We start from the raw sequence: 23,218 nt of genomic DNA, 5'->3' as shown, positions 1-23,218 counted from the left end.
GATTTGCTGTTTTTTTGTTTTGTGTTGTTTTATCTAAACATGTTTTGTACCACACCACTGAACAAGACAGGCCAGAGATCAGACAAGCACCAAGCATGTCCTAAATTCCAAAACAGGGAATATAAGCTAATGCACTTTCCCTCAGCTTCTCTATTGGAGCTGCTTCTTTTGATACAGCAGTGGGTAAAATGCAATTAGTACATGCTTGGCCTCTCTCTCTTCCTCTTTGCTTTGCTTTCTTTTTCTACCTTTTTGTGCTCTCTGACTACTCAAAATAATTTTGTTCCTGTCCTCAGTGCTTCAGATAGAACAAAGATTTAAGAAACCATGTTGCCTGGGGGTGAAAGAAAATTTCATAACTTCCTGACGGTAGGCAGTGAGATATTTTCATGGACTATCATTGGCACTGTACCCAGGAAGCTCACTTTGTGGAATCGTTTGAGGCAATGTGCTCCTACTAACCCCTTGTAAACATTGACCAATACATAAATGGAACAGTTTGCCCAGGTGTTGGCTGTGGTTGCCTAGCCTACTACTGAAACTATTTTATAAACAACACTTTCTATTAAAGCATCACCTGTACATGAAATGATTCTTCTAAATGCAAAGCAATACTAAACACATCCTCTTCCCATTGCTCCTCTCCTCCCCCAGAGCAATCTAGCCTTATTTCCAGAACTAAGATCCAGGGCTAAAGCATGTGTGTTAGGCAAGCAAAAAAAAAAAAACTAAAAAATTAACTTCATACCATGGTCCAGCCTAAGCCTGCTACTAAAAGTGGCAGCAGTAAAGACAACACTCAGCTGTGCTCCCAGAGAAACTTTATTGCATATGTAGATGCGTGAGCCATCATTTGACTGTAAGCAGAAGGATTAGGCCTTTTCCATACCAATTTCCTCTTTTGATACGAGTTTTAGAGAACTGGGATGAGTCGCCCTATTGCACTTAGAAACATACCTTGTGTTTCCAGAGGTCACTTTTCAGTGAAAATATTGGCATTCACTTGCCAATATCAGTATTTTATTATTTTTTTAAAAAACATTTTTCAACTGATGATATAATGAGGACTGGTTTAACCATTCAGTAAAAGCCCATCTTACTGCAACAGTGACTCTACCTAGTCCCCTAGGTTCTGTTTAACTTGAGCCGTCACTCAGTCACGTATAGATGATTTTTCAGATCTGTGTGCCAGCAACATTCAAAACAGCCTAGGCCAATGGGTTTCTTAGGTCAAAGAAGAAAATAGTATTTTGGGCTCTCATCTAGAGTGGAAGAGTACAGGACAAGTGGGACATATGGACAAGACTAAGTTAAACCCTTTACCAGCCCAAATATTCCCATGATAATCCTACAAGAATAAAATTACTATTATAATTAAGAGCTAGTTTAAGGAATGTACAATATTTACAGGCATTAGAACTACACAAAAGATGCTAAATAAGACGAGAACAAAGCAAAGGGAATTAAGGACAGAGCTAGGAGGAAGTTCTCAGGGCCTTTCCTATTGGACATAACTGAGGAGTATCTCTCTCTTATCCCTTGAGTAGCCAATGCCATTCCAGGGTCTATCTAGATGTTTTCCTGAAAGAACCTCTCTAACCTGGTACTAAAGATGAGAGTCCTTGAAGAGAGGCTATCTTATCCCACATAAATAGTCTATTGCAGCTCAAAAAGGGAGTTCATAGCAGCCAATGGGCCTGTCTCCCAGCTTAGCAGGAGTCAATAGTGCCCACTATTCCCACAAACGAGGGAATTCGTCAAAAGCAGACAGTCTTTTTAGACTATGTGAATAGATCTCAGAAGAGAAGAGTGCTTTCTATAATATCAAAATAAGCCAAATTCAGCCCTCTGGCCAGTTTACTTCAGTTCAGGTATAAGCTGAGACCAACTAATGTCCGTTCCTAAGTTTTCATCCTCAAGACCAGGAAAGCTGATATCTAGAAGGATTTTGCTCAAACTGTCATTCATAGTGTCCAAGATCAGGCCCTCCATGAGTGACCGGTTTTCAGTAAAGCCAGAGGTTGGCAGTTCGACAGGCAACTGCTTGGTAGATTCACGAGTAAAAGCTGGAGAGCTTGTGAGGGGGCCATGCACCATGTCACTTGATTCTGTATTGAGCAGTTCTCGAGGGGACTCAAAGAGAGGATTTTTAAGGGGTGTACTGTTAAAACCCAGCAAGTCCTGGTTCTCCTGGAGGGGTGTGAATGGCAACTGAAGGGTTCTCACTGGACTGAAATCCAGCTCATTACTTCCCTTGACTAACGATGCAGACTTCCAGGGATCAAGGCCTCCTAGTGGGGGAGTAGTATTTGCTGGGACTTTGCTGGGAGTGGAAGAAACTGGCAATTTGCTGAACATCTCTTTGACTGGTGTTTTGAAAGGCCCCTCTTCCCCCTGCAGGCAGCTGAGCTGTGATACATTCTCTGGAGGCTGGCTTTCCTGCAGGAAGGGTAAGTCTGCCCCTAACCGGAAAGGGTCAAAGTCATTGTTCTCTGGCAAAATAAGGACAGGCTCTTCAGAGCAAGGCAGTGCTAGGTGCTGTTTCCTTCTGGATCTGCTCATTTCCCGCCTCTCACGTCTCTTTATAACTAACGTGTCAGAAAAACTCTTAGATGGTGACTTCAGTACGGTGAAATGTTTCTTCTCAGTTGCAGCTGAGACTGGGAGGAACAAGGCTGGCTCTTCCTTCACAGTTAGGGTTGAGGCAAAGGGGGACAGCCAGTCATCCAGCTGTGAGACCTCCTCCTCTTTTATACAGTGAGTCTCAGGGAAAGAAGCCAATTCCTCACCGGGTTGGGAGTTGCTCTCCTTTAGAGAATGGGTTTGAGAAAATAGGCCTTCATCACATTGACTCTCTTCCTTGACAATAGCCACAGGCAAAGAGGATGACTCATCCATAGAGAGTGACATCTACAAAGAAAAGAAAATGATATGCAGTCAGTAAACAAGGATCTAACCCACTTAAAAATACAAATGGTAGTGGAAGAAAAAAAAAAAGAAAGACTAGTAGTAAAGGACAACAGAACAGGTAAAATGAGAAAGAAATAGCAATAGCAACAGATAAACATTGCTCTCCCAGTGAAATTGATACAGAGAAGCCTACAGATCACAATGGGAAGGGTTTTAGCTAAGTGACTCGAAGTCATGCCCTTCAGAGTACTTCTGCAATGAGCAATTTCTAGAAGGACAGGCAGGAGAAGAGCCAAGTATTTATGGTTTTGATTCCTCCTTACATTACGTACATGTGCAATGACAAAATGAGTGGGGACAGCTTTCCCAGAAACCAAGGAAAAAAAATATTGAGGTTATTAGAAGAAAAAAACATATGAGGGAAAGACAAATCACAGCAGGAGAGAATATAAAGCAACAGGAACAAGAAGGAAAACAGGATTAAGGTTAGAAAGGATGGAAAAGCTTGGCAATGCCTAAGCATCCAAGACAGTGAGTCAGTAAGATGTGAAGAGTAGGCCCTGTTTAATAGCTGTTTTTTCTTCAGCCCAGAATAACTGAGAACTCCACAACTGGCAAATAGCAGATACTGAAAGTCTCTGGGAAGAGTCTACGTGCACGTAAATGCTCTTTCAAAAGCAGTGCCTTACACTAAGGCTGACTCTTCAGAGCTATGAAATTCTGAGTGCTTTAGGGGCAGAACAAAGCTATTTTTCCCATTCCTACTTATTCACATCTGAGCAGTAGAAAGAGACAGTCTGGACCATTCAGTCCAGAGTGCCCACACCTCCACTGAATTAAAGTAACGTCCTTAACAGCAAGTCAACTAGCAGTTAACAGTGACCCTAAAGACAGAAAAGGACAGCAAGGATTGCCACTGGCTAGTTCCTAGCCATAAACTTACAGGCTTGGAGGACCCAGTAAAGATACACAAAGGAACCATGTAAAGAACGCAGTCCATGGAAAACAACAGCTATGGAGAAAATAAAATACAACACACCCCATTCCATCCCACCCCCCCAAAAGCAAGAATTAAAAACAACCTTTGGAGCAATGCGCACGCGTTTATTGCATTGGAAGGTCTCTGAGCTGTTGAGGGATGCTCCCTGTGCCATGGACAGAGGAACCTTCATAGAAGGCTGCAACACAAGAGGCTGACTCACAGGAAACTGGATTGGAACCAGGTAGGAGTTGATGCGAGGAAGCAAAGGCTTCATCTTTCGGCCTGGAAGGGAAAAGAATGGATTTGTTAGCCTCCTGCCCTTCTTCTACCACCTCTGGAAAATCAGATACCTGACAGAAAGTGCTTCTAAATACCCCCAAATAACCATTTGATCAGAGATAGGTTCACCTGCCTTCTCTGTTAGTTTTGAGGATACAAATCCCAAGCCAGAAGGCCTGATGAAGAGGAAAATACAGCCTCTCATACAGATCCTAGTCCTCAAGTTGGAGCAAGCTCTGCTCTCACTCAGTTTGAGCACCCAGTTCCCTTCCATCCTCTCTAAGAGACTGTAGCTCTACCTTCAGCTTTAAACCTGACAGATGGGAGCAGCTGTAGGAAGTTTGTAAGCAGGCAAAGCTGGATAACAATTTCTACTTTATTCCTACAAGAATCTGGGAGAGTTTTTGAGATTTATCTATAAGAGATTGAGAGAATATATAAGAATATATATAAGAAAATATATATAAGAATAGATAAGAGAATATGAAATTTATCTATGTCCTAAGATTTATGAGAATGATTCTCTTTGGCCTAGGCTGATGTAGACACTTACGTGCATTCTGGGGTTCAGTTTTGCTGCTGCTTCCCATATTCTTCTGGGGATCTGGAACATGTCTCTTTTGCTGCTGTAGACATTGTAAAATAAGGAAGACGAGAGGAAGGAGGAAAAGATTTAAAGAGAAGAATTCATATTTATTCCGTTGTCTCATTCAGAACTGCAAATCCAGAAGCCTGTGCTGAGCTAATTACAGGAAAAGCAGCTGTTAGCACCCAGCAATCACGCTGTCTCTCTCTCTGCAACACTTGCTGTTTTGTGGTCATGCCATCTCAAAGCTAGCTACCAGTCAAAAAGAAAGAAATGGCACAAAATAGCTGATCCAGCTGTGGACTCTGCTGTAGAATTGACCTTGTTTCAGTGTCCTCAGTGCCTGAGGAAAGTTGAATAGCATACATTTATCATGTATTTGATTTCCATACAAACCGTAGACCTGAAGTTCAAGTGGAATATCAGAGGCAACACAGGAATCAGAGATCAAAGCAGATGGCATGAGGGCCAGGACTACAGTGGTAACAGAAAAGTGTCTTACTGGCTCATTGTAAATCCATCATTGTTAAAATTGCTGAATGCAAGAGACAGCAAATGGTTTTATCCTTCTGAGAGTCACAGTGCAGCTGGGTTTCAAACGAAACAAGGAGCACAGAGATCCCATTCTTTCTGGTTGTGAGACCCAGAACAGAGTGGGACTGCTGCCACAGATGAGGATTGTACCCAAACCCTGTCTTAGCTTTCTCTGAAGCCTGCTGGTGCCCACTGCAACCTATTTCAGCAGTAGATTTTTAGTTGCTCAAAGTTGTACAGCTCTAGCCAAGCTGTAGAGAAAACATATCATCTGAAGGCAATTAACCTTTGGCTCAACACCTTTCCCCAGAAAGGGTGTGCACAGAGTGTATGACCAGGTGCAGCAGTGACCCAGTCCCCCCTCCCCAGATCTCTCATCCTTTCCTTCAATGACGGGCAAGAGGAGAATGGAAGCTCAAGCCCCGAGCCAGGGGGAAAGTCTTACTGATTCAGAGTGCTCAGGCGATGTTGGTGACCCCAAGTCCAGCGGCTGGTAGCAACAAGGCATTGAGAGGGAGAAAAATAAGAAAATAAGAGGAAGTTATCAACCAAAGGGGGGGGGGGGGGAAATGGGACAGTTTAACTTTGTATAATCCAAGCAAACCAGAGAGTAAATCTGCCCACCCACTGCAGAAAACACAAAAGACTAAACACACCTGTACTAGACTTGCAAGCTGTTTCTTCTACAAAAAAGGTACTTCCTAAAATATCTAGCTGGGATAGTACAATTCCATCCTGTGGCTGTCTAGTCAACACAAGAACTGTTAGACCACTTCAGTGGAAAACTTCTCACTGGAAGTTTGTTGCAGGCCCAAGGAAACAGGTTGAACTAAGTCACTATTACATTTGGTACACCACCTGAAGAATAAAATGCATCTCAGAAAAGCTCCAGCAGCAAAAGCCACAGCACTTTTTCTTTCAAATAGAGTTCATCTGTTTGTCAGGAGAAGTGACTGAGTCCAGCTTTTATAGAGAAGCTGATGTCAAAGTAGCTTAAATTTCCCTTTAAATTAAGGTGCCTGTCTAGCATGGACTGGATAGGCTGCTCCATTTTCTCTGCATGAGGCACTCACCTTAAACACTTGGTCCAATGTTAGGCAACGGTTGGCATCAGGGTGAATAGTCCAAAATGAGATTTTACCATTAGCAGATGTCTCACGGACAAACATATCATGAAGGGACAGGTTGTGCCGTATGGAGTTCTGGAGAAAAAGGAACAAGGGGGGAAACTGAATAGCAGAAGTTTTGTTATCAGCACTGTAGGGCTTACTTCAGACACGACTGCTCTGGCAGAGGAGATTCCATTCCAAAGTCCAGACAATGTGGACATTCATATTCACTGCATATCCAGCCAACCTTACCATAAGTCTCTTATTCTCTTTACTCTTGAGAACCCTATTCTTTCTCCAATGATCAAACATCCCACCATCTTGCCTATGTAGCATGAGAAAAAGGATACAAGAAGTTGAAGAGGGAATGCCTGGAATGAGAGAGTATTTGGGGTGGGATGTTTAAATTAATTTCCATCTTGCTCTGCAGGCTGGGGAACAACTTTTCATTTTCACCCAGAAAGCTTATGACTGCATCACCCCGAGGCCCACAGCAACTTGAGGGCCTACTTGTTACCTTCCAACCTGGCTTAGCCACATGTTTAAAATATGGGAAATGATCCTCAATCCAGGTATAGATGTCCTTCAGAGTCATACGCTTCCTCTCAGTGCTATTGATGGCAAACTGGATCATGGCCATGTACGAGTAAGGAGGTCTTTCTGATACCGAATCCTGCCAGGAGGAGGAGGAGGAAGAGGAGGTAGGAATGGCAACAGCAGCAGAATCTTCTTCAGTCTGAGACAGAAGAAACAATACATGAGTGCTCAAAGAGTTGACAAAAAGAGCTGGATAATCCATGTCCTGCTATTCAAAAACAGTAAAAGGCAATCTCAGATTACTTAGAGTTGGTCACATCTAGTTCTTGCAAGTCTTCTAATCCACATGAATTGCATCCCTATCAAAAGTTTCAGTGCACACTATGTTGCCTTCGCCTGCTTACCTTGATTTTTTCCTGCAGAGGCATCTGGTTCTCTTTCTCCATATCTTGCTTCACAGAACAGGGACTTAGTCCATCAGTTCTCATCTTCCCCAACCACTGGATGTTAGTGAGACTATTATCCAGCACAGAGCTCATTGTCTCGCCACTGCCTGTCGGGATAACAAGCCCATAACTCTGCTTACTCATAAGTAATCCTCTTCCTTCACCTTAATGCCAAATGGAAGGCACTAATCACACTGCTCAAAAAAAGGTATCCCTGTATCACGACAGGGAAAAGATTACATTGCAAAGCTAAAGCTTCTTGTGCATATACCTTAAATTCCTGATTGTATGAAAATATGCCCAATTCCTGAAAAAAGCTGAAGCCTTAAAAAAACAAAAAAAACAAAAAAAACAACACAAAACAAAACATTCAAACCAGACTATTGCTCTCAATCAAAACAGGACAGTGTTAATTCCAGTACTTCAAGAATTCAAGCATTTTCAGCTAAAAGATGAACCCAGTAAGCAAAGGCCAAGGAAAGTGGTGGCATAAACTACAAAAGAAAGACTAAGCACAAGACCCAAGTCAGAAGCTCCATGTCTTCAGGGTTTTTCAATGGCAACAATGGAAAACTAGTGCAGTTTTATTGTTTCTGGTGAGGCTGTTTGTAACAATACAGCTACTGGAACAGCTTATGGGTTCCTGTCAGGCAGCGGGATAAAATTTGCCACAGACAAAAGCTACACAGATACTTTAAGTTACAAATACAAATATGATTTGAGCAGTGAGTCAAAGTAAAATCTATCCCACTTCTAACATTTGTCCATCAGCTTCATGAGACAGTCAAGAAAAAACAGACTTGCCACTTAGTTATTAAAGGATGGGAAACACTTCTCTTTGAAAGCTCTAGGCTCCTATATTTTGTCACTGACTAGGGTACTTCATGCTAGTCTTGACTCCATCCACCACCTCTTTGCTTAGTATTTTGTTCTATTAGACTAGATTCCCTTAAACCAACCCCACTTCTTTTTCCCTCAGCACTAAAATTTTGCTTTGCTACACACCTTCATATGCCAGACCTGTCTCTACCACCAAAAATGTATCTACTGAGATCATTCAGATTTCACTTCGCATGTACAGCTATTTTGTAAATAACTTAATAATTTACTGCATACTGAGATGCAAGCACTATGCTCATTGCCCCACTTCACACCCCTTTGCTCATCTATCATGATGAAGAAAAGGGTAAGAGTTACATACTGTTGCTCTCCTGTTCCTGTGCAACCACGGAGTCAACTCCTGAATGCCAGAGCGTTGTCCCTCCTGCAAGACCAGGTGTCTGCATGACATTCTTCTCTCTTACTTCACCATCGGCAGCCTTGATCGCTGCACTGGGTTTCTCTGAGGGGAGATGCTGCGACAGTCCTGATGAACAAGAGGTACCCCCACTACTAATGAGAATGAACTTGTTGGGCCCATTATTTCCACATTCTTTTCCTTTTGCTGTAAGGGCTTCTATGATGCTCTGAATATCAGCATTTGTAGGGATGGCCACCACTTGTGTGTTGGGCATGGTAGGATGGTTGATTATTTTTATTCCTGCTGGGAATTTCTGCAGGCCAGAGTCCATTTTGTCTCTGCCTTGGCTGTCATGTTGGTCCTCTTGGCTGTGTTCCTGCTTAGATGTCTTTTGTCCCCGACCATTGTGCTCATCTCTTGCTGAGGTACTGGGTGCATCCTTCTGTGGAAGGGCCAGTTTCCGTCTTTTGAGAATTAAGGGCCTGCGAGGGCTGGTCCTCATTATTGATCTGTACAGTCACTCTCCATTGAAAATGAGAGGAATAAGTCCTGCAAAACAAGATATATAACATAAGAGTGCAGATGGCAGGAATAGAAAAGAAAGATGCAGCAAATCGCCACAGGCCTTCCACAGCACATGTATAATCACCAAGTATTATACTACTAGGAAAAAAAAAAAGAAGAAAAATCAGAATTGAAAACTTTTAACAAGATTAACCAGGCTATGGGAAAATAGTACTGTATTTCTTTTATCCACATCTTGTGTGAGCAGGACAGGAGAGATATTTGCAAAGCAGATAATTTATATCAGAAGTTCAGAGTCACAGAGTACCTAACAAGGAAAGAAAGTACACGTATCTGCTTTACAGAAAGGGATGCTAAGACTTAGCTGTAAAGTGGTTTGATCAGCATCAGTCAGCAAGCTGGAGGGATGAGAAGCTATAACACAGAAATAGCAGTCCTGATCCTTACATCTTATTGCTGTAAGCAGATCATGCAACACGAGAGAAAAGGGGATTTAGCAGATGGTATAAGATTTGGGCAGCAGAGATTGCCCTGGACACTATAAGAGCACATAATAAAAGCAGCAGAAGCTAGGTACTTTAAAATAAATGTGAAGTAAATGCTCCAGTCATTCCTTCTGTAGACTTCTGTAGCATTAGACAAACTTGTCATAGGGCAGCATACAATTCAAATTCCAAACTTTTAGATAACAAACGATTTAGGTTATTAAGTCAAAAGGAGTAGAGATAAAAATTCAGAGACACTGCTTTCAGGGTAAGATGCTGCATGCACCTTCTGTGTACACCGCTTATAAATATCATACCATTCACGAAATACATGGGGAGATTGCCTCTTGCAGCAAACTATAACAGAACAAGAGCACGCAAGTTGTGCTTACTATTTAACATTAGGGAAGACAGGCAGAATAGAAACACCCAGCAACACGAAAGAAGGCATTTTGCATCCGTGGATTTGACGGGGCCAGTTAGTAAGCAAGAAACCTGTCAGTAAGTCACCTGCGTGGGTACAAAAATAGAGCCCCGGGGACAAAAAGCGGAGTCGGTGCCTTGCGTGGCAGGAGCGTTGGAGTCGGGGCTGCCCGGCGGCCGGAGGCAGAGCTGCTGACCCCCACAGGCAGGCTGCAGCACCCGGAGCCCCGCTCCACCCCCGAGGCTCCCGGGGAGGCCTCACCCCCGCCCCGGCACCCCCCTCTCCTCCCGGCGAGCCCCGGCCGCTGCCCCGGGGCCAGGCCCGGGCACCCCCCTCTCCCCGGAAGAGCCTCCGAGGCGGCGGCAGCGGGCGGGCAGCACTCACCGCCGGGCCGGGCCGGAGTCGCGGAGGGAGGGCGGAGGGAACACCCGGCGGCGCTGCCGGCCCCGCCGCCCCGCAGCACGGCTCGGTTCCCTGTTTGAATTTGGCGCCCGGCGGCTCGCGGCCGTCACGTGCCCGCCTGGGCCAATGAGGGGCTGCGCCCGGGCTGGCGGCGGGAGGCGGATCCCGATTCGGAGCCGGATCCGGATCCGGAGCGCGGCCGGGGCCGTTTGCGCCGGTTTGCGTCAGGAGAGCGTCCCTGGGCCCGAGGGGGGCGGCCGAGACGCTCGGGGACCGTTAGGCAACGCCAAGGCCGTGTGTTGGTAGGGAGCTGCTGAGGGGGCCGTGCGGTTGTTCCGCTCCTCTGGTAGCAGAACGTTTATTTACGTTCGTTTAAAAGATGTTTGCTAGGTAAAAGTAATCGTGCAAGATACCTATAACGCAGGAGGGAAACATCAAGTATTTTAAAACTTAAAATTTCCGAAATGAAACCGTATGGATAAGTAGCAGCTAGAAATTGAAAGAATTCTGAGTATTATGGCCTTATACACCAATTTTATAGATTAAGTTTCCAATTCTTAAATTGTTCTTCAGTGGTAACTAGGTTAGGTAGTGAGTTGATGTGAAGAAATTATTTAAGTCTTCTAGATAGCTGATTTGTCACAGAGGATTAAGCAGGTCAACTGAATCGCATTGCAAATGTTTGTTTTGGCTTTTTTTCTTCTCTCTCAGCAATTTTTAATTTCCTTAAAATTGTCAGTGACCAAACTAGTTCTGAACATAGTTGGTTCTATATTTCAGTATTTTAGTCAGGTCTTATCACGTGTGGATGTCTTTCAAATTACTTCTAAAATATCTTTATGAACGTGCCTATGCAAGTTTGTCAGGTTTGTGTATTTAAAATATGTATTTTTGTAAGAAACTGATCTTTCCTATAATGTTGAGGCTTGCGCAGAATGCCACTTCAGAACTCCTTCTGCAGCTACAGCATTTTTATTTTGTTTGTCTGACTGTCTGCCCCAACATATTTGGCTATCTGCTTTTGTGAAGCTTCGGAACATTTTAAGGATCTATTCTATGGTGCATTTGCTAAATCTGCCTGGAATTTGACAGAAAGCTTAAAAGCTATTGGTGATGTATACACGATAATGTTGTGTGTTTTATTTCTCTTAAAGTTTATATCTGAGCTTTCCAAACAAGCTTGTCTTCAAATGCGTTTATTTGTCCTCTACAGATTTGAGAGCGCTTTAGCATCTTCTCAGAGTGCTTTTGTCTTTCTCCACTTGGTTCTCGCAAGCGTCATGAGGTTTCTAAGTGGCTTTACCATATCTTTTGATGCCTCCGAAGAAGAAGCGTACTTGCAATGCCAGGAAGGCAGAACTGGTATTCCTTGAGGAACCATGGGAGGGACCCATCCATTGCTGTGAAACTCCACAACCTTTGGCTGAGAATCCAAGACATGTTCCTACAAAACCTATAGACCAGAATACCTCTGCTGCCTGGGTTGGTATAAGTTATCCTTTCCCCTGTGTCCCACAGCAACAGTCTTAGAGTTTCTCCCACAAGTCACAAGACTCAAAAGAAAGCTGTCTGTCCTGGATATGCAAAATTAGTAGCATGGATCTGAATTGATTATAAATGCCTAAAGCATAAATAAGCACATGTGAGTTGCTTCACATTCTAATTACAAACAAACAACAAGATTTTGGGTATGTGAAGGCATAACACTGTGCAGTGTATACTGATTACTATTTCTGTTTGTCTTCTGAAAAACTAATTCTCACGAGGAAAACGCTTTCCATGGCAACTGAAAACCCTATACATAATAAATATTCTTTGGGGGAATTTTTTTTATTGCCTTGCTGCTTGAAATTGCTGAAATCTAAATGTTACATGTTAAAATACTAGTTGTTTTGTTTAAATCTGACACTAGTAATTTTAGGGACCAGAGGTCTTCACTTCAAAATAACTTGTTTTAACCTGCCTTATTTTCCATTCTGTGTGTTTTGAATAGTTTCCCTCCATATTGTTCTTCTGATGGGCTTCTTTCTAGTCTGAAGGAATATTCCAGGGACTGTTGCAGTGTCCCAAGATAGTCTGTATATTATGTAATGCAAAGATACATTTTTTTTAAGTAAATGGCTGCTGCAAAGACAGGCTGTTCCTATATATGTGTGTTCCTGTATGTATGTTCCTCTATACACACACTGTTCCAACAATAGTTACCTCCTAGGGGAGCTTTGTTTAAGTGTTATTTCTGCTTGAGTGTCTGTGCTTTGAGGGCTACAAAGATGGTGAATGGTCTAGAGGACAAGATGTATATGGAGCCGCTAAAGTCACTTGGTTTCTTCAGTCTGGAGAAGAGAAGATTGAGGGGAGACCTCATCACGGTCTACAGCTTCCTCACAAGGGGAGCAGAGGGCAGGCACTGATCTCTTCTCTCTGGTTACCAGCAATAGGATCTGAGGAAATGTCATGAAGCTGCGATGGGGCAGTTCAGGCTGGCTGTCAGGAAAAGATTCTTCACCAAGAGGGTCATCAGGCACTGGAACAGGCTCCCCAGGGAAGTGGTCACAGCACCAGGTCTGATGGAGTTCAAGAAGCATTCAGACAACGTTCTCAGACATACAGTCTGATTTTTTGCGTGGTCCTTTGGGGACCTGGGAGTTGGACTTGATGATCCTTGTGGGTCCCTTCCAACTCAGGTTATTCTGCATTCTTTACAAAGCAGGCTCAAAAAGTGTGGTTTCAAATGTACAAGAAACATTCCTTTAACCCTGGAGACCTAGATTTCTTTTTGTTATGCTTTAACCTTGAAGTAGAACATATTCAATTTTTTTACTTTTTATATTGGCGAGTTAGCTCTATGGCTTCTGTAATGCTGTGTGCAATAACTACTGTGAAGTATGTTTTTTGTTTGGAAGAGATGAAAATGTCCACATTATTCTTTGTTTCTAAACATTTTTCCATTTGAAAAATCCTGGTAAGTTTGTAACTTCCTGCAGATTCTTCTGCAGATGGATGTCAGTTGTTTCCGTGGCAGCTGAGTTTCTGCTCATCTTGGTGTTATCTTAAGTATTTAATACCAGGTAAAGTCTACCTGATGTGTTCTCTGAAGCAAGGAAGTCATACCCTCAGAGTCAGAGTGGTTCACCTATGTTCTTTGAAGTGTGTGCTGGGATACAATTATTAGGGAATCATTGCTCTGTTTTCCTGCACAATGGCTTTGCATTCGACAGTCACTACCCGTAGTTAACTTGAACTTAGTTTTTCAGGGACTATGTAGTAACATGAGAATGCTAAAAGGGGTCTGTGGTTGTCATAACTAGAAGCCAGTTTGGCATGCTGTAGGGAAAAACAAATTGTGAGAAACTGAACCACAATTTCTTTTGAGACCCAGGAAGATAAAGACTACTGTAGCAGAAGGATTTTCAGGTCTTGAGTAAGAGTCCTGAGTCTTTCAAGGAAATACAGATTGTTAACTTTGACCATCTTCTATGGACAGCTGATTTTAGAATTGGCAGTTCCAGTGATATGCTCTTCTAGAATATAGAGGTTAACTATGTGTTTGAGGCAAAGGTGTTTTGGGGGAATATTTTGAAGGCTTAATTAACGTAATCTGAGGTGATGAAATGAAGTGGGTGTTGTTTAAATCACTTTGTATTGAACCTCTACCTGTTCAGGAACGCTGAGGATGTGGTTCATTGAATTTATTCAGCTATGCTAAGACACAGAAGGACACAGGATCCAGGTCTGAACTATTTTAAATCTGCAGGTGTTAAAGGTGTAGATGCCAGTTAGATGATTTAGATTTTTCTTTAAATCAGAAGTCTTCTGTTCTTTTGTAAGTTACCAGAGGATAGTTCACTTGCTACCTACTTTCTTTAGAGAGGGAAGTGTCGGAACATAACTTTGAAGTTCAGAGGTGTCTCATGCTTACCAGCAAGGTTAAAGACTGTTTTGCTTTGCTGCAGACCATCTTATGCATTTAGTCAACACATTGATGAAAGATGGGATGGGTGGGGAAGTAGAATGAGGTTGGCGTTCCTTTAGAGAAAACTCTTGTTTTTTCTTATGTCTTGACCTTCAGGTGTGCGCACAATTTGAAACAACTAAGTCATTGGTCTTGAAAGCATTTCAGAAGAAGCATCGTGGTCCTTGTAAACCGCAGAAGCAGGATGCCAACCATGGTTTGCCTTGTGCAAGGGGAGCTTGTCAAAGACCTGTAGCCTGCAAATTTCCTCCTTTAACTTTTGAGAATTCAGAAGGATGTGCAGTCCGCTCCCTGGATGTGCTGAATCATGCAGGGAAGAACGCACAGCACTCTCACAGCTGGTGCAAGAATGGCACAGCAGCAAAAAACAACGTTCAGGCAGCCAGTTCAGAGAACTGTGAAGAAACACCGTCAATGCCTGTCCCTCAGCCTGTGGAGCGAGAAGCCTTCAGCCCACCAGATATTGGGACTCCGCAGCCTCCTGTAAGGAACAGGAGATGCAGCAGCACTCGGTCACGAACTGGTAGCCGTGCCTGGCAAACAGAAGGAGAGTTGGCATCTGGCACTGAACCCTGCGGGAGAGGGGAAGAGGCAGCAGTACTGGTTACAGACACTCCGGAGGAAGAGTATGGAGTAAGGGTCACCTGGAGACAACGGCCTCACATCCTGAAGTACCTGCGGGACAGGGGGAAGCTGAGCGCCGCTGACATACTGGTGAAGAGGGACCCTGAACTCTGCAGGAGATAGGAACGGTAATTCTGCTGCGTGCAGAGACGTGCCTGCTCAGAAAACTTTATTCCCGAGGATGAGGAGGGAAGCTGACCGCAGCCCCAGCCGCTGCTGTGGCACCGCGGGGGGCGGCGTGAGGAGCCCCGCGGGCCGGCAGCGCGCTCCGCCCTCAGGCGGCCGGCGGCGGCTGCCGCGCATGCGCGGTCACCGCGCTCCGGGCGGGGCGGGGCGGGGCGGGGCGGCGGCAGCGAGTTCCGCCGCCACGCTGCGCGGCGAGGCGGGGCCATGGCAACGGCGGGGCCGGCCATGGAGGGCGGCGGGGGCCGGGGCACGGCCGGCGGCGGGTGAGTGAGGGAGTGGGGCCGGCGGGGCGAGGCGGCGCCACCGGGAGCGAAACCGGAGGGGCCGGAGCGGGGGCGGCATCAGGCAGCAGTTCCCTGCGCCGCCTCCCCGCTGCGGCCTGGCCGGGCGCTGCGGTGCCGTGGCCGCGCCGATGCGAAGGCGGCCGGCGGCAAGGAGCGGCTGAAGGGGGCTCAAGCGTAATAGGAACAACGTGTCTGTTAATTTTGGGGGTGAGACTTTGCAAGGGGATTACGCCTGTGGCGTTTCAATAGCAAAAAACACTTGAGGTTAAATGTGAGGATACGGGCAGCTAATGTAGAAGAGAGAAGGTGTTTGTTTGGGATAAGCTTTGTAATTTTAGTTGAGGAGGGTGAAAAGAGGCAATAGAGTGAGAAGGGATCCACTAATCTCGCGGGTCAACCAAATATGCTATGAAATGGTAAAGTCAGCAGAAAGAAGAAATCTTCTAAGATTGAGGTTTGTATACCAATTCTAGAAGCTTTCTTTTTTTTTTAATGACCTTATGCCAATAAATTTTCTTGCACAGATATTAGACTTTAAATTTTTACAGAATTGAAGCCACAGGAAACAACACTGCTTCTATGTAAAGTTGTAGTAGCACAACTTCTTTCTGCTAAGAAACTTGTTTTGCACACTTATATGGGTGCCTCACAGGAACAGCCTAACATTAGTGCAAGTTCATCCCTCTCAGCCCCAGTTTATTAAAGAAATAATCTATTTTCTTTATTAGTCTCCATTGATTAAGGTAAGAATACTAGAATACATGAACCTAAATAAATGTACATGGTCTTTAAGTAGATATTTAAGGCCTATTATTTTTAGGTTTTTGACTTGGAATGTTCAGGAACACTATAATAAATTGCAGGAAGACAAAAACAAACCCCCCACAACTGTATTCTTAGGAAAGGTCTTCTCCTAAGAAGAGAATAGTAAAGTTAGCCATAAATAACTAATTTAGTAATTACACCTCTTGTTTGGCAAAGGAAACTGGAGAGGTCTGACTTGACTGGAAGCTAACAAACATTTGTCCTTTTTGAAAACTGGAATAGAAAGAAGACCCTAGTAACTACAGACCTGTCAGTCTCATTTCAGTGCCTGGTAAAATTATAACAAAGATTTTTCTGGGAGTTACTGAAAAACACCTGAAAGACAATACAGTCGTTGGTCACAGAAAACATGGGTTCATGAGGGGAAGGTTCTGCTTAATGAACTTAATTTCTTTTTATGACAGCGTCACCCATCTAGTTGTCTAATGGAAGCCAGTTGATGTTTTTGGATTTCAGTAAAGTTTCTCACAGTATCCTTCTGGGCAAAATGTCTAGCATACAGCTAGGTAAATACATAATACGAGTGGTGAACAACTGGTTGATGGGTTGGTCTCAAAGAGTTAGAGTAAATGGGGTTACATCAGGCTGATGGCCAGTCACTAGTGGGGTTCCACAGGGCTCCATTCTGGGACCAAGAAAATGGCATGAGTCTGTGACAGATGAGGTTCAGGGTGGATATTGGGAGAAGGTTCTTCACCAATTGGTTGTTGGGCACTGGAACAGGCTCCCCAGGGAAGTGGTCACAGCACCAAGCCTAATGGAGTTCAAGAAGTGTTTGGACAATGCACTCAGACATGGTTTTATTTTAGGGTGGTCCTGTGTGGAGCCAGGATTTGGACTCAGTGATCCTTGTGGGTCCCTTCCAACTCAAGATATTCTGTGATTTGATGAATTTGTTACTTGTCCAAGCAGTCTTTTTGCAAAGAAAAATGAATGTGGTACGTTATTGCTAATAATCAACAATATAAACTTTGACTTCCAGCTAGACATGACACAGCTGTCTTAATGCTTTATAGAATGATAATACTGATTGAGCTATTTCATGGGTTTGATTAGCGCTACAACATTCCTTTTCATTTGGGAAAGTCTGAAATTAAAAATGTTGGATAAGGTAAACACATTCAGACAAAGTAACTAAAATCATAGTAAGCTTTTAAAATATAGAGAAGGTGATTTGAGTCTTATAGTACTATGTGTTTGACAGTCTTGGAGACTAATGAACTTCACCATTTCACACAATAATTATATAGTAAACAGCAATGTTTAAAGCTTCCCACACGCTGCCTTCCAAATGGGATTCAGCTTCTGGCTTGCAGATGTCACATATGAAGAACATCATTTTCAGGACATTGAAGTCTTGACTGAGTCTACAGAGATTACAAAAATGGATGTCAACCACAGTGGTCCCTCCTGTATTGATTTTACGTGGTAAGGTTTTGGTAGTGAGGAGCTGCAGGTGGGGCCTCTGTGGGAAGAGTTCAGAAGCTGCCCCTTGTAAGATAAGAGCAGTTTCAGCTGGCTCCAAAGGGACCTGCCACTGGCCAGGGTGAGCCAGTGAGATGCACTGTTTGCACCTCTGTGAGAGCAGATTTAAGAAAGGGAAAAAGCGTGTTACACAACAGCAGCTGGGAGAGAGGAGTGAGAACCAGCCCTGCAGCCCCCAAGGTCAGTTCAGAAGGAGGTCAGGAGGTGCTCCAGGCAGGCAGCAGCAGTTCCCCTGCGGCCTGTGGAGAGGCCCCTGGTGGAGCAGGCTGTCCCCCTGCAGCCCATGGGTCCCACATGGAGCAGATCTCCATGCTGCAGCCTGTGGATGTGGCCTGGAGGAGGCTGCGGCCCATGGAGAGCCCCCGCAGGAGCAGGCCCCAGACCAGAGCTGCAGCCCACGGAGAGGAGCCCACGCAGGAGCAGGGGGTCTGGGGGGAGCTGCCGCCCGTGGGGGACCCGTGCTGGAGCAGTTTGCTCCTGGGGGATGGACCCCATGGTACGGAGCCATGTGGGAGCAGTTCTTGAAGAGCTGCTGCCTGTGGGCAGCCCCCGCAGGCTCAGTTCAGGAAGGACGGCATCCCGTGGGAGGGACCCCACGTGGAGCAGGGGCAGAGAGTGACTGAGAAGGAGCAGTGGAGACAAAGTGTTAGGGACTGACCGAAGCGTTAGGGACTGACCACAGCCCCCATTCCCCTGCGCTGCCTGGGGGGAGAATGTAGAGGAGGGTGGATGGGAGGGAAGTTGTTTTTAGTTTGCTTTTAGTTTCTCGCTGCTCTAGCATGTTAGCAATGGGTAATAAATTATATTAATCTCCCTATGCTGAGCCTGTTTTTCCTGTGATGATAATTGTTGAGTGATCTCCCTGTCCTTATCTCAACCCTTGAGCCCTTTCCATTGTATTTTCTCCCCCTTTCCCTTTGAGGAGAGGGAGTGAGAGAGTGGCTATGGTGGAGATCAGCTGCCCAGCTGGGTAAAACCACCACACCTCCCATACTTTGGATGCTTTCCTGGTGACTAAACACACGAGTTAGTGTTTTTCAGTTTGGGAATCCCAGGTTACTCCAGAGTGTCTTCAGAAGGTAATGAAGAAAAAGGGCCTATTGTCAATAAGCTAAATTTCCAAAGATTATGAGCCCGTAGACTGAAAAATGTTCAAAAGTGATTTCCAGCCAAAAGGCCTTTCCATATTTGAAAGACTGTAGCATAGTTGAGGTTGTTGGGAGTCTTGGGAGACTGCTGGGCTTGATTGTTTTGCATAGATGCACCTAAATTATATGTTTGTGGAGGAAAAAAAAATCAAAGTTATTTGCTAATGATTTTAGCTATACTTGTAATCCAGACAGGACAGAAAAGTCCAGGTTTCCTTTTAAAATCCTTTTAACATCTCTGTTAGCCCTTGGGTATTTTTATTTGGGTGCTGGTGACCTTCTTGGAATTAACAAGAACTATTTTGTAAGTCCCAGGGTTTACAATTTCACAAATCTTCTCCTTAGATAAAGGAGAATTGGCTTAATATCTTGTTTGCCCAGTCCCTTTAAAATCTGAGCATTACCAAGAAATCTGTCTAAAATGGTATAAATTTGTAAATATTTTTAAATGCAGTTGAGATGTACTCCTAGGAATGCATTTTAGAAAGAAGAGAATACCTTTGTGGCTACAGGTTGTTGCTGCTCGTCAGTGTGAATAAAGAGGGAATCAGTTCACTTCCTGTGATGCAGACAGCAGTGGCAAGAGAGAGAAAAAGTAGCAAAACAGTTCTTGTCACTAAAATTTCCAGACACAACTTGAAATGTTCACACTTGGTAACTGCAATTGTTAGAACAATAAAAGTGTTAAAGTTGCTGTTTATTTGAATTGTCTCTTCAGCTAAGTTCTCCCATTTCTTATGCTTTAGGTTACTGATGACCAATTTTTATAGAGGCAAAGGTTATTTTTTTCTCCTGCCTTTTTTTTTTTTTTAACCACTGTCAATATGGCATCTGTAGGAGGGGGAAGTGCCCAGATTTCAAGATAATTGTGAATTCATGTTGTGTGAAAACTGTTTCTGCAAATTGTCTTGCACTAGGATAGCTCCAGTCTCTTGTTTTATCAGTGGGACACAGCTGGGTAATCTCCACAATAAAGCTGTTAAATGTATTGTAATTGGGTTATGGAATGACTGCTCTTGTAAGTGAATTTGTTGATACGCCTAGAGCTAGTGTTTTAGACTACTACAAGAACATTTACCCTTAGTCCTAGTGCTGTGTAAAACATCTCCTGTGTGATACTAAAACTCTAACAGCCTGTTACTGTTAGAGAAGTCTGTGATCACTTCTGCACTCCTTTCCAATCTAAAATTCTTATGTGAAATTACAGGCCAAAAAAAAAACACAAAACACACAAACAAAAAAACACAAAAACCAAGAATCTAAATCTAGTATATTGCTGAGTCATCTAGTTTGGGATGGAAATTAAATTTTACTGTTTCAATCTTCTTAATAGCTTCCTCATTAAAACTTACTTATAAGAACTGGACCAGTAATAAAACTCCACATACCATTCTAGACTGTTAATTTAGAAAATTTAATTTTTTTCCCGTATTTTTTGGTTTAGCAGACAATAAAAATTTGTGGCATGACATGCAGTAAACTTATTTTCAGGGAACTTTGTGTTTTGCTCTCTAGTCTGGGTTAAGCACGCTGTGTGCTGTTTAACTGCTGACTTTGTTGCTAGGGGAGAATAGCAATTGCTTTGCATTTAAATGATTTTGTGTTGTAATGGAGTACAATGCCAACAGAAATGACAGGCAAGGTTTAATAATTCACAAATTGAAGATTACAGGAATCTAAGGCCCCGTGGATCTTGCCAATGCGTATACGTGAAATATCCCTGGGGATTTGGAGTATGTAGTTGAAAGGACATTGAATACAACCTGGTGTTCTGCTTACGACAGTTTCTGCTTCACAGCAGAAACTTAAGTTTCATTAGAGTAACCTGAATACGCATGATTTTTGGAAGCACAGCATTCTGCAGTTGAGTCGGTGGTTAAGAACTGAAGGGTCCTTACTCATTTTACAAATTCTTACTCATGTTACAAATTTGTATCTTCCATGTCAATGCCAGGATCCCTGTGAGTCACCAGCTATGAACTCTTGAAGGAATATGCCTGGCTGGAGGTTCCTTGTCCCCCTCCTCTTACAAATATTTTAATAAAGCCCTGTTTTAAACCCCATTTGTCTACGCACCTGAAAATAAGTGAATGTGCACATTCGTATTGTTGTCTTCCTCTGTACCTCCCTCCCAGCATCCCCAATGGTTGTAATAGTGGCCTATGTGGATTTCCGTCTTGGTCTTCTCTTGGTCTTCATTCCAGGAAAAGGATATTCCTTTCAATTCAGGTATGCTGTAATCAATTATGTGAGACTTTTCTTGCTAAGGAAACATGAATCCATCTTCTGTTTTCCCATCATAGTCTAACAGAGAACAACACTGGCTTTTGTTTTCACTTCTCTTTATAACCCAGTTAGAAGACTTTCTAGCATCTGTTCAAAGAGTGCTGCTTTTTCATTGTTCCATTCCCCTTGTTCCAAGTAGTAGGAGCTAATCTTTGGTACCTGATGAGTCAATTTTGAATGCTGTATGAAATACAAAACAGTACATTAGTCAAAATAGTTCTAAGCTCATAGTTTAACCATTTTGTGATGCTCGTGTTTCTGTTGCATTTTCCTGTAACAGCCTGAATTATTTATTGTCACCGAACTTATTCTCTAAGACCTAGACTCTAAACTATTTCCATGTATCTTGTGATCTCCAGAATCCAAACACACAGAATCAGGGAATCATGGAAGTTAGAAGGAGCCTCTGGAGATCATCTCATGCAACCCCACTGCTCAAATAAGGTGAACTAGAACAGGTTGCACCGGATGGTGTCAAGTCAGGTTTTGAGTATCTCCACAGAAGGAAACTCCACAACTTTGCTGAGCAACCTCTTCCAGTGTTTGACTAGCCTCACAGTAAAAAGAAATGTTTTCTTGTGTTCAGATGGAATTTCATGTGTTTTAAATCGTGACCGTTGCCTCTTGTCCTGTCAGTAGACACTACATGCTCCATCTCCTTTATGCCCTCCCATCAGGTACTTATATACCTTGAGAAGATCCTTGCTGAACTGTCCTGGCTATCTCAGACTCACCTCATATGAGAGATGCTCTGGTCCCATAATAATCTTTGTGGCCCTTTGTTGGACTTGCTCCAGCATGTCCATGTCTTTCTTTTCCTGGGGAGCCCAGAACTGTACATAGTACTTAATATTATGGCTTTACCGGTACTGAGCAGAGAGGAAGGGCCACTTCCCTTGACATGCTGGCAGTGCTCTTCCTAGTCATAGAATTATTTAGGTTGGAAAAGACTCATAAGATCATCAAGTCCAACCATCCACCAGGTGCTACAAGTCCACCACTAAACCATGTCCTTAAGCACCACGTCCACATCTCTCTTAAATAGTTCCAGGGATGGCAGCTCCACTGCCTCCATGGGCAGCCTATTCCAATGCCTAACCACCTTTTCCATGAATAAATTCTTCCTGATAACCAATCTGAACCTCCCCTGGTACAACTTGAGGCCATTGCCTTACATCTTATCACTTGTCATGTGAGAAGAGAGACTGATGCCCACCTCGCTGCATCCTCCTTTCAGGTAGTTGTAGAGAGCCATGAGGTCTCCCCTCAGCCTCCTTTTCTCTAGACTAAACAAACCTGATTCCCTCAGTCACTTCTCATACGTCTTACAGTCCTTTCACCAGCTTCATTGCTCTTCTCTGAATGCATTCCAGACAATCAATATCTATCTTGTAGTGAGGGGCCCAAAACTGAACACACTACTCAACGTGTGCTCTCACCAGTGCCATGTACAGAGGGACAATCCATTCCCTAGCTCTGCTCGCCACACAATTTCCGATAGAGGCCAGTATGTCATTGGCCTTCTTGGCCACCTGAGCACTCTGCTGGCTTACGTTCAGCCAGCAGTTTACTAACACCCCCAGGTCCTTTTTGCTGGGCAGTTTTCCAGCCACTCTTCCCTGAGCATATACTGCAGCATACGAAAGTCATTGTGAGAAGCAATCTGCAGCCAATAACACAGGCTCAGGTGAGGATCTCAGTGAAGTAACATGTTTATTCATGATTGCAATGGTGGATGTCCTGCAAGCAGGAGCGCGCAACAGAAGTGTATAACAGCCTTATATCTACTACTACCTGATGCTTGTTTCCTCCTTATCTGCTTAACATACCCCCCACACACACACTGTTATGCCTTCCCAATTAGTTTCAAATATGCAAGGTTAGTGGAATTTTCTACTGCAGAAACACAGCTTTAATTCTCACATTATGGACCCAAGTGCAGCTCCCA

The 23,218-nt window shown here is 43.8% G+C and overlaps 3 protein-coding genes across 12 annotated transcripts in view; 2 read left to right on the top strand and 1 right to left on the bottom strand.

The window, feature by feature from the left end:
- Nucleotides 1-498: 498 nt before the first annotated feature.
- FOXM1 (forkhead box M1) lies at nt 499-14,521 on the bottom strand. Of its 4 annotated transcripts, none has more exons than XM_040574462.1 (9): nt 14,379-14,521; nt 8,585-9,172; nt 7,342-7,490; nt 6,918-7,136; nt 6,365-6,493; nt 5,737-5,781; nt 4,725-4,797; nt 3,993-4,174; nt 499-2,910 (listed from the first exon to the last, which is right to left on the bottom strand). In XM_040574462.1, exons 2-9 carry the CDS (start codon nt 9,123-9,125, stop codon nt 1,858-1,860), a joined length of 2,391 nt encoding a protein of 796 aa, XP_040430396.1. In that variant the 5' UTR covers nt 9,126-9,172; nt 14,379-14,521; the 3' UTR covers nt 499-1,857. The 4 variants fall into 4 exon arrangements, with proteins under 4 accessions (XP_040430396.1, XP_040430388.1, XP_040430405.1 ...); XM_040574454.1 differs by lacking the exon at nt 14,379-14,521 and adding an exon at nt 10,442-10,584; XM_040574471.1 differs by lacking the exon at nt 14,379-14,521 and adding an exon at nt 10,442-10,584 and having other exon boundaries at nt 4,725-4,794.
- On the top strand, nt 10,856-15,349 carry RHNO1 (RAD9-HUS1-RAD1 interacting nuclear orphan 1). The gene is made up of 3 exons (XM_040574590.1): nt 10,856-11,325; nt 11,673-11,941; nt 14,529-15,349. Exons 2-3 carry the CDS (start codon nt 11,774-11,776, stop codon nt 15,177-15,179), a joined length of 819 nt encoding a protein of 272 aa, XP_040430524.1. The 5' UTR covers nt 10,856-11,325; nt 11,673-11,773; the 3' UTR covers nt 15,180-15,349.
- Nucleotides 14,964-23,218, top strand: part of TULP3 (TUB like protein 3) — a 35,693-nt gene continuing 27,438 nt past the window's right edge. Inside the window, exon 1 of one of the 7 annotated variants that reach the window (XM_040574562.1) lies at nt 14,964-15,184. Coding sequence is in view for 6 of the 7 variants with exons in the window: in XM_040574512.1 (XP_040430446.1) it covers nt 21,128-21,213 (86 nt within the window). In the remaining variant the exon portion in view is untranslated. Of the gene's footprint in view, nt 15,185-15,401; nt 15,506-15,532; nt 15,981-17,185; nt 17,290-21,119; nt 21,214-23,218 lie in introns of those variants that run through there. The other 6 variants (XM_040574539.1, XM_040574522.1, XM_040574531.1 and 3 more) reach the window with 6 other exon arrangements.

This window comes from Cygnus olor, chromosome 1 (assembly GCF_009769625.2).
Source record: "Cygnus olor isolate bCygOlo1 chromosome 1, bCygOlo1.pri.v2, whole genome shotgun sequence".
In the NCBI taxonomy this organism is placed as follows: Eukaryota; Metazoa; Chordata; class Aves; order Anseriformes; family Anatidae; genus Cygnus; species Cygnus olor.
Note: the sequence above shows the minus strand (reverse complement) of the source record. Positions and strands in the feature narration are given on the sequence as shown.

Bases quoted from the DNA above. Each gene is read 5' to 3' on its own strand.
- FOXM1 (XM_040574462.1), bottom strand. From the start codon at position 9,125: ATGAGGACCAGCCCTCGCAGGCCCTTAATTCTCAAAAGACGGAAACTG. The intron at 7,137-7,341 runs GTAAGCAGGCGA...CTTCTGTCTCAG, and splicing joins CTCTGCAGGAAAAAATCAAG to ACTGAAGAAGATTCTGCTGC. The intron at 4,798-5,736 runs GTAAGACTTTCC...CAATGTCTACAG, and splicing joins CGCCTGAGCACTCTGAATCA to CAGCAAAAGAGACATGTTCC.
- RHNO1 (XM_040574590.1), top strand. From the start codon at position 11,774: ATGCCTCCGAAGAAGAAGCGTACTTGCAATGCCAGGAAGGCAGAACTG. The intron at 11,942-14,528 runs GTTGGTATAAGT...CTTGACCTTCAG, and splicing joins AGAATACCTCTGCTGCCTGG to GTGTGCGCACAATTTGAAAC.